Source organism: Miscanthus floridulus, chromosome 3, assembly GCF_019320115.1.
Source record: "Miscanthus floridulus cultivar M001 chromosome 3, ASM1932011v1, whole genome shotgun sequence".
Classification (NCBI taxonomy): Eukaryota; Viridiplantae; Streptophyta; class Magnoliopsida; order Poales; family Poaceae; genus Miscanthus; species Miscanthus floridulus.
This window is the reverse complement of record NC_089582.1, coordinates 132166703-132176578: the sequence shown is the minus strand read 5'-3', so window position 1 is coordinate 132176578 and position 9876 is coordinate 132166703. Positions and strand designations below refer to the sequence as shown.

General features: G+C 44.7%; 1 protein-coding gene across 5 annotated transcripts; it reads left to right on the top strand.

Moving 5' to 3' along the window:
- Nucleotides 1-3655: 3655 nt before the first annotated feature.
- LOC136542464 (protein STRUBBELIG-RECEPTOR FAMILY 3-like) lies at nucleotides 3656-9753 on the top strand. 5 transcript variants are annotated; one of them, XM_066534925.1, is made up of 19 exons: nucleotides 3656-4144; nucleotides 4607-4823; nucleotides 5038-5167; nucleotides 5259-5330; nucleotides 5435-5500; nucleotides 5585-5656; nucleotides 5751-5822; nucleotides 5905-5976; nucleotides 6061-6126; nucleotides 6235-6300; nucleotides 6381-6775; nucleotides 6864-6923; nucleotides 7078-7143; nucleotides 7245-7555; nucleotides 7651-7922; nucleotides 8029-8164; nucleotides 8764-8897; nucleotides 9026-9182; nucleotides 9261-9753. In XM_066534925.1, the coding sequence occupies exons 2-19, from the start codon at nucleotides 4700-4702 to the stop codon at nucleotides 9345-9347; spliced, it is 2358 nt and encodes a 785-aa protein (XP_066391022.1). In that variant the 5' UTR covers nucleotides 3656-4144; nucleotides 4607-4699; the 3' UTR covers nucleotides 9348-9753. The 5 variants fall into 5 exon arrangements, with proteins under 5 accessions (XP_066391022.1, XP_066391021.1, XP_066391024.1 ...); XM_066534924.1 differs by having other exon boundaries at nucleotides 3657-4144; nucleotides 4621-4823; XM_066534927.1 differs by having other exon boundaries at nucleotides 3658-4144; nucleotides 4621-4823; nucleotides 6867-6923.
- Nucleotides 9754-9876: the final 123 nt, after the last annotated feature.

Sequence of the window (9876 nt, the reverse complement as noted above, 5' to 3'; positions counted from 1 at the left end):
ACGCGAACGTCGGGGCCTCGGCGGATTTGAGGTGCGGCGTGCGTGAAGCTTGGACCGGCGGCAGCACACCGGATCCGGGAAGAGGGCGATAGAAACCGATCGTTTCTCCCCAACGCGATTTCGCTCGTTTCTTCGTGTCTTAACCGCGTGAGGACGTCGTTCCTGGAGGAGGAAACGGTTTCTCCTTTCTATACCCTCTCTCTACATTAATTCCTTTACCACTTCAGTAAATTGCTGAGTTGTCAATGTAATTAAAAAAAATAGAAATCACCGTCAATGTTCTGCCCTAACCACCGCGAGGCAACGAGACCGTAGCCACCGAGGCGAGCCCTACTGGTCAGACCTCAGTCGCCACTCGCCAGCCAGATCTACTGCTACTCCGTACGGCGGAATTGCGGCCGCGGCAGCTCGACGGGCGGACGGAGACGACAGGCGGGATCCGGGCCACTGTTTCACCAACCCGATTATCCAATGCCCTCACCGATCGACGCCGCCTGTTCACTTGCGCGGTTCGTTGCGCCTCCTTGTCGCGCCGTACAACAGGGCAACTTGGATTAAGCGTAATTAACTTTCCCGGGATGCGGGGCGACCGGGCGAGGACAAGATGATCCGTGATTACCGGGTTAGCGATGCACGTGAGGGCAGCCGTCAGTCCGTCACTCCTCGTTGATGGCACTAACAATAAAGTCCATTTATTTTTTTTATCCCAGATCGCAGTAATAAAATCCACCATGATTTGGATTCGGCCAGGATTTGGACATGCTGTGCTGCCGTCCTGTCGTGTCAGTTCGGCGACTCGAGGCGGATCGTCGGCCGCCGGGATTGACACGTCCCTCTGTCCCTCATTGTGTGTCGTTCTAGGAGTGTCAGTAGATATCCAGATTCATATAATATTTAATGCACCTATACATCCTTCATGTCTAGGTTCAGATACTTGTTTGCTGCACAAGCACAGAGCCAAAACGACTAACATATCGGGACGGAGGGAGTACGGCTACAACGGCTGCTAGACCGACCCCTAGCACTGGCCATTGTTTCATTAAGCCCTCGTGTAGTTGCCCGGAATCGGCGCCGGCGAAGTACTGTAGATGACTGTATCGCACTGTAGTATTTCGTTTGTATTTGGTAATAATTGTCCCATCGTTGACTAATTAGGCTTAAAACGTTCGTTTCGTAAAGTACAACCAAACTGTACAATTATTTTTGATTTCGTCAACATTTAGTACTCTATATATGTACCGTAAATTTGATGTGACGAGAAATCTTCTTTTTATATAGTGCCAAAGTTTAGATTTTGAGTAACTAAACACCACCTAACTTTTCAAAAAGTACAGGCAGGGCCGTTTAGTAGCCGTTACAGCCGGAAACCGACGGGTATCCACCATCAGTGTCCATCGCTGGCCACGACTAAAATATGTGGGTGCGATTACACTTTAACAAACACGCCACTTTGACGATGATAGCCAATCACACTGCACCGTACCGTACAGCGCCAAGCGGATGCACGCCAAGAGCTAAAAAAAAGCTTCGTCGCCTTTCCTCTCTGGCGTGGATCCGACGGTCTAGCCTCTAGCGTCGTGCGCCTTGCTGGTTCTGGTTGGAATATAAGCCAGAAGTATTGCTGATTGATTTGGTGTGAGAGAAAAATATTGTTGTAGCTTATAATCTACGATTGTATAAGCCAAAACGAACAGGCTGATGATGCTCTTCGACAGTAGGTATTCGAGTGCCCTTTTCTTCTTCTTCTTCTATGTCTGTCTTGCTGGGATTGCCGGTAGGAAAGGAAGTGTTATTCTGCATGGTGCGGACGGAAAAGTACAGAGGGAGGAAAATCCACGTGTTGTTCGCCCGCTCGCGTGCAGTCGTGCATGGCGACGACAGGCACACGGGCGGAACGGATGCCATGCCGATGCGCAGGTTCTCAGAGATGACGTGACGTGAACTGGAACTGTGCCCCCGGTGAATTTTAGAGTACGCTGGAATCGGCCCTGGAAAGACGGGATAAAAGGCTCACGAGGTGGTAGGAGGTAGTACTCGAAATAAACACTTGCAACAACATGGAACAACTACTGCAACATGAGATTGAAGCAACTGAAACATACTGCAACATCTCAAGCAATATTTTTGCAACATTGCAAAAACATATGTTGCAACAATTAAAAAAACCATTGCAACATTCTAAAATCATCTGTTGCAACATAAAAAAACCCATTACAACACGGCGAGATCTGACCCCCCGAGAGCTCGCCGGAACTCTAGCCACCGCCGCATCCCTTAGAGGAGGAGGAGGAGGGAGGAGGGCTCGGATCTAGATTCAGAGGAGGAGGAGCAAGGCCTCAGATCCAGATCCCTCCGCGACCTACCTCATCAGAGCCGCCGCCGTCGTCCTCATCTCCGGTGGGGTGCGGGAGCCGGGTCACAGGGAGAGTGAGGGTGCATGGAGGTCGTGGAGGGCGAGGGACGGAGGGAGGAAGGGAGCATGGGCGGGCGGGTGTGCAGCGAGCTCACGTGCGGAGGGAGGGAGGGAGGGAGGTTGCGGACGGGCGAGGGACGGAGGGATGAAGGGAGGGAGGGAGCTCGCGCGGCGACGGCGCGAAGAGCGGGCAGGAAAGCGGCGCGGAGAGCGGGCGGAGCGGGTGAAGTGTGAGTGCGGGGAGAGCGGGTGAAGTGAAGCGGTGTCGGATGGGCGGATAAGTGAGGCGCGATCGGTGGAGTCGCGAATGGTAGTCGGACGCGCGTCGGCGCGTCGGATGTACGCGTCATAGCATTTGCCGTAAAAGAACAGCCACACATGCACTCCATAAGAATGCACATATGCAAGTGATAGCCTACAAACATCGATATTTGTCTGTACTCCTGATAGATCTCTATAGGCACTGTTTTAGGGACAATCGCACCAAAAGAATATAGCCGTATAAGTAAGACGTTAAGACTGGGGTATAATCCTCTCCTATGGCTATTGATATGTACAACTACCTTCACTAATCAACATCTAAGTTTTTTCTTGTTTCTGGGATTATTTGCTCTCTTTCTTAGGCCTTCTGTATTTGTATGAATAAATTGGTTCACTATTTGGTGAGTTAGATGGCATGAGAATTTGACAAGGTCATTTATATTTACGAGCAAATATATATGTGCATTGTAATGAAAACATGCAACTTGTAAATGCGCTGTGTTCGAAATAAGACCTCATGTTGGATCTGAATTGGGAACGTGTGGATGGCAAGAGTGAGATGTGACGGGAATTGGAAACTTAAAGGGCTGTTTGACACAGTTGTAAAGACCTTGAGCCTACACATTGTATAAAATAAAACATATTTATTTAACACAGACATGATTAATCTAAAATAATAAGTTTTTTTTGACTAAATAACATCAATGTGGCCATTCCGTTGCTCAAAAATAGTACTCTCTCCATAAAAAAAACACAATTCTAATTTTAAACCTGGACACAAGTAGGCTGTTAGTAGTCAGAAATTTCTTGCCCTTAAGACTTTTTTTTCAACCTAAAATCCCATGAGCTGCTCCGTACAGCTGCTGTCGCCAGCACTGCTCATTCCCAGCGGCGAGCCGATGGACACTGGCGCTGGCAGCGGCAGCAGCGGTGAATTCAAAAGCGGCTCGTTTCGGTGGGGGCTTGTCCTTTTCCTGCCTGCCCCACAACCCCTGCGGCCCTGCCCCGAGTGCCCAGCTGTTCCGCTCGCCTCGCCTGCGCGCACTCAACACAGATGCTCCCCCTCGCCGCAGTCCCGCCGCATTACACGGCCCGCTTTGTCCCCTTTTCCGGCGCCCGCGACGGACTGCGACGAGCGGATAGATAGATCTGTGCAGCTGTGCTGTGCGTGACGACCCAGCTCTCTATCTATCCCCGTCCCTGTCTCGCCATCCTCCTTTCTCCTCTTCCTCCTCCACTCCCCACCGAGCAGAGCGAATCCTTAGCGGGCAAGTCTTTCCGAGTTTGCGGAGTGGGGCTTTAAAACGCGGCCTGAGAAAAGGAGGACCGCACTCGCTGCTGCTGGTCGCTTGCTTTCGGTGGCGAGCGTCTCGGTAAAGCGGCGTCGGCGTCGGAGGCTGCGGCAGAGACTGGACTTGCTTGCTGCGCAGTGCAGTGCAGTGCTGCCTTGGAGACAGGATCCTGCTGCAGGTATCAGGGCTTCTTCTTCTTCGCCTTTCTTCTTTCTGGATTCTGGAGGTTGTCTGGCGTCCCTGGTTTTTCCGGCTCTACTTCTTCTCTCGTCCCCGCTTTGCATTCCCACCTGTGTGCTCTCTTCCATGCGAAGATGTTAAGGCGTTAAGCGATTTTTTTTTTTGGAAAGATATGTTAAGCGAATTTCAAGTGATGCTTTCACACACAGGCGAGAAGAGATGCCTGAAAACAATTGCAGTATAAGAAGCGTCGTGATTTCTTTAAAACGCGTAACTGCGAGAAGCGAGAGTTATTTTTTTCCCTCCAGAAGATGCTTGTGAGTTTGATACTGAATTTTGGTCCTTTTTCTTTTTTGCGTTCCGAGAATCTTCCCGCATCAGCATTGTTTACTTTCTCGTGCGCCTCTCGTTCCTTTGTCCCCTGCGTTATACTGTTCCCTCCTTTTTTTGTTGACCCCAGGCTGTAATCCTCAGGGACTCATAATTGATCAGTGTGTCCAAAGATCAGAGAGGAACGTCTGCTAATGCCCACATTGGAGGATTGCTCACGGATATGCTTCTGGTGATGGGCAACCCGGGGCGCTCGCGGCAGCTGTCAGCCCTGATTGCTTCCGCCGCCATCTTGCTGTTACTCTCTGCGTTGCCGATTTGTCGGCCCTACACCTACGAGCAAGATGGTATGCAACATCCTTTTTTTTTTGCTGCCACTATTTTTCAAGATTCAATATTCGTCAGGTGGTCAGGGTATATCACACACATCGCTATGGGTTCGAAAGATCACGCAGGGTCGCAGATTGAGATTGTGTGTTTTATGCTTACAATGATATGAAAATGGGTTAATTTACTGACTCGCTACAATTTCCATGTTATGTGTTTTCTTATGCTTGTCAGTGTTTGCGATAAATGGCTTGTACACGGCACTTGGAGCACCACAGCTGCCTAATTGGACTTCAAATGGTGGTGACCCCTGCAATGAGAACTGGCAGGGTGTTTCATGTGTAGCGTCAAATATCACCTCCATGTATGATCAGTGCATATGTATTTTTCCTGAAGTATTTCAACTCAGTGAGTCCTTTTGGTTAACTGAACAATGTAGCATGTTCTTCTTGTAGAGTACTCAGCGGTGCAAATTTGGGTGGACAGCTGGGCAACACTTTGGGGAATTTCACATCATTAATCACCTTGTAAGCTGACAATTGTAGAGTTTGTGATGCCAGTCTGTTTGGGTTCAGAATTCGTGACATTCTATCAAGTTGGCACTTAACGCTTCCTGATTTACCTCATTTAGGGATCTCAGCAACAATAATATCGGCGGGACCATACCAGATGGTCTACCACTCACAATGCAGAGATTGTATGTTTACTCGAGCATTCTATTGCTCTTTCCATCCACTTGCATGATTATTTTCTTACTACAAGACCTTTCTGTCAATCACAGTTTCCTTTCAGCTAACCAGCTAAGTGGTAGCCTTCCAAGTACATTGTCGTCCCTTACATTTTTGACAAGCATGTAAGTATATTACTGCCAATACAAATTCACAGGCCTTTAGACCTTGCTATGATAGTTTCTCAATCTGTCCCTCCTATGTTCTTTCATTTTGCAGGTCACTCAATAGCAATCATTTGACTGGAGCGATACCAGATGTATTTTCAGCACTCACTGGACTTGCAAATTTGTAAGAGCACTCTAACTTGGATAACAATGTTATTCTACAGATAATTTAAAGCTACTTATCAATGACAATCAATCTTAATTAGAGATTTTTCTGACAACAACTTGACCGGTCCGTTGCCACCTTCAATGGGAAATTTGACAGCATTGACTAGCCTGTGAGTACTGAAAGCCTATTGCACTATCATTTGTGATGGACTTTTCACTATGTTTAATTACCTCATTTTCTACAATCATTGCAGACATATTCAGAACAATCAAATATCCGGAACCCTTAATGTGTTGCAAGATCTCCCTTTCCAAGATTTGTATGCCCACTCCATTATAGATTCTCTGTTTTTTCTTTTCCTGAAGGGTAAATGAATTGGGGAAATGAAATTTCTGCCTTATTTCATGACAACTGTTTAATTCAACAGGAACATTGAAAACAATCTTTTCTCTGGTCCCGTGCCTGTGAAATTATCGAACTTGCCAAACTTCAAGTAAGAACTCAGAACCTCCTTGATTGGCCCTTTTTTTGGCGGGGGTTCACAGTGTTCATATAATTTAATTTACTGCCCAGGAAGGATGGGAACCCATTCAATACCAGCATAGCTCCATCTGCGCAGCCTCCCTTGGCGCCAACACCATTACCATCAGTCCCACCTTCAACAGGGCATGTCCCCTCAAAAGAACCTGCACATTCTTCTAGTGTTCCAGGTGGAAGTACTTCAGGATCAGGAAAACATACTACACTCAAATTAGTTGGATATATTCTTATTGGGGTGGTATTAGCAGTAGTTCTTGTGCTAATTGCAATGTACTGTTTATCCAAGTACAAAGAAAAAAAATCGAGAGGTGATATTTATATGAAAAACAAGATAGGAAGGGTACCTCAGAAGCTTGGAGAGCCTAAAATCAAGGAAGTGGTAGAAATGAAGGAGTCACCACTAAAACTCAAGAATAATGCTGAGAAAGGTTCCAATTCTTTCTCTTGACACTATTCTGTAATATCTCTTTCTCTCTGATTTTTCCCTCTTACCTTTAACATCTTCAATATTTTTAGCAGCTTCGAATGTTGTTTCTGATGAAAGAGAGGAGCAGAAGTTAAAAATGCCAACGTCAGGTGACTGACTTGAACCCTAAGAAAATGCACACAATTGTAACTATTATTATTTTATTTCGGTGTAAGTTTGAATACAGGAGAATTAACAGATATACTGGCATATGAGGCCCCACATTTCCTCAATCTGTTTACATTTAAAGAATGCTTTGTGCAGAAACTTCAAATGTGGTTTATGATCCAAGTCGAAGGGATGGGCAGAACTTAGATTCGTCGATGGCAGGTAAATGAGTTGAAATTCAGTTGCATCAGAACCCAGAATTATTATTCCAGTGCACTGCAAATTTTAGCATACGGAAGTTAACACAAACAATCACATGGCAGCTGTACCTGGGGTTGTTACAATGAATAAAAAAGAGCACGTGATTGATATGGAAAAGGTTGATAATTTTGTTGAGGACCAACTGCATCCCCCGCAGCCGATTGCACCGCGGACTGAAAAAGTCATTGTTAAATCAAGTGTTCGTACAAGAAAGGGAAGAGTACCTTCAGTTGAAAAGGTGGAATCGACGACTACTGTCAAGTCCTTCTCCATTGCATCCCTCCAACAATATACCAATAGTTTCAGTGAGGAAAATATCATAAGAGACAGCTGGTTTGGTAAGGTATATCTGGCAAAGCTTCCTGATGGAGAGGTAAATGCTTCAGCAAAACTTCAAGTAATTGTTATCTTCAAGTTTGGGTTCATGATACAGTTATCAGCTCTGAAATTATGTATTCATTTTTTAAGCAGCTACTGGAAATTTTGAAGATCGACACTTCTAACTCAAAAGTGCCAGTAGATGCCTTTCTTGAGCTAGTTGTGAGGATTTCTGAACTGAGGCATCCTAACATACTTGGTCTTGTTGGATACTGTGCGGAGTTTGAGCAGCGATTACTTGTCTATGAGTACTGTAGCAAGATGACCCTACATGATGAACTTCGTCATGTAGATGACTCAAGCAAGCCATTATCATGGAATGCTCGCCTCCAAGTTGCTGCGGAGGCAGCAAAAGCATTACAGTATGAAGACATAAAATTGCCCCTATCCTATTTTTTTAATTATTATTTGTGTGCTGTGATTTGAAAAGATATCTGAAAATGCTGTGTATATCTTTTCTTTTTGCAGACATCTTCATGACAGTTGCCAACCACCAGTTGTACATCAAAATTTTGAACCATCTGTTGTTCTTCTCAACAGCACCTTAGTTGTGCATATTTCTGAATGTGGCCTTGCATCATTAGCATCAAAATCAGTTTCTCAGGTAAAATAATGCTAATCACAATATTTTGATATTAGATTTTCTCTTACCTATTAAGGATGCTTGTAACTAAAGGTGGTGCTATTTCTATTTTGCCAATCCCGAGCTATCTATTGTATCTTTGTTTGTTAGTTCAGTCTCTTGAAAACGGGTTTGTATTGGACTATTGGCCACATTTATATATACCGAGCTGCAAAATCGTATGATTGTGGACAATTCATTTGTACTTCAACACATTTGTTAAGACAAATATGAACCTAAACATAACTAAAACATGCATTATGCCGTGATGTTTTTTTGGCCTGTAACAGTTTTCTATTGCATCTGTACCTGCCACCTCATGCTTGTTTTCTCCTTCCATTTTGTAACCATATGTGATTTTAGTGGGCTATCTTTTTCTTTATATTTTGATGCTTTAAAATTAAAGTTCCATATACAATGCTATTCTTTGAGTTTTGGTTATGAACTTATTATATATTGCTCTCATTAAAACTTGCCAATTCGTTTCAAAGTAGTGAATAGTAGAATCCATGTTTGATGAGAAGGGAGGGAATGCTATTATTCCATCTTCTTATAAACCTTTATTTTACTTTGCATGACAGTTGTCCGGACGCACCTTATTCCATTATGAAGCACCTGAAGTGCATGAATCTGGATCAGTAAGTGATCGAAGTGATGTTTACAGCTTCGGTGTTGTTATGTTGGAGCTTCTAACAGGGCGTAAACCTTATGACAGGTAACATTAGAAATAAAGAACACAAATCCATTTTTTTACACTCATCTGGCACATTTATTTTTCTTGAAGATGATTTCTGAGTTCTGACCTACGGAATCTAACAACTTCACATGGAATGGAATTTGCAGTTCACGTCCACGAGCTGAACAACATCTAGTGCGATGGGCCACTTCTCAACTCTATGATATTGATGCCATAGCGAAGATGGTTGATCCCTCCATTCGAGGACAATGTTCTGAAAAGGCATTATCCCGTTTCGCTGACATTATTAGCCGCTGCATTCAGGTAAAAACATTTGATCCTACATCTGACATCCTCTTCGCATGAAGGTATGCAGTGTGACTAACCTTAAACTTTATGCAGCATGAACCGGAATTCAGGCCACCAATGTCTGAAGTTGTCCAAGACTTAACTCGCATGGTAAGTAGTGTATCAAGGGCTTCCATGTAGGCGATCCCTTAAGGAAGGGAAAAATGTGGAGGCCCGTGCTTAGAAATTAGAATTCAAGAATGCACCTCGTTTTGGAGCTTCTTGCCAGATTCAGTTCTCTCTGGCCATGTTGCAAGACGCCTTTGATGATCATTGATGCGGTAGTAGGATATTTTGGGCAACGCAAGATGGATGGAACACAATGGCAGGATGCAAAGACTGCACCGCGTTTTGTCCATTGTCAGTGATACTCCTCTGAATCTCTGGTCAATTTATAGTCCAAAGCTATTGTTGTAATTCTGTAGTCTGCACAATACATTTCTCAGTGCCCGGTTCCAGATCACTTGGTGTGATTATGCGTGGTTATCTAGACCATATGTAAATACCAAGACGTCAAACAAATATATTAGAGTTTGCTCGTGTTAAAGGTCACTCCGTGTCGACGATTGATTTCACTCCATGTCTATGAGGCATTATTATCTTTTGCTCCTTTTGTTGAGATGCCGCTGAAAATTTTCTGATCCAATTCATGGTTGTCGGATTTAAAGTC

Bases quoted from the DNA above. Each gene is read 5' to 3' on its own strand.
- LOC136542464 (XM_066534925.1), top strand. From the start codon at position 4,700: ATGCTTCTGGTGATGGGCAACCCGGGGCGCTCGCGGCAGCTGTCAGCC. The intron at 5,657-5,750 runs GTAAGTATATTA...TTCATTTTGCAG, and splicing joins CTTACATTTTTGACAAGCAT to GTCACTCAATAGCAATCATT. The intron at 6,301-6,380 runs GTAAGAACTCAG...TTTACTGCCCAG, and splicing joins TCGAACTTGCCAAACTTCAA to GAAGGATGGGAACCCATTCA.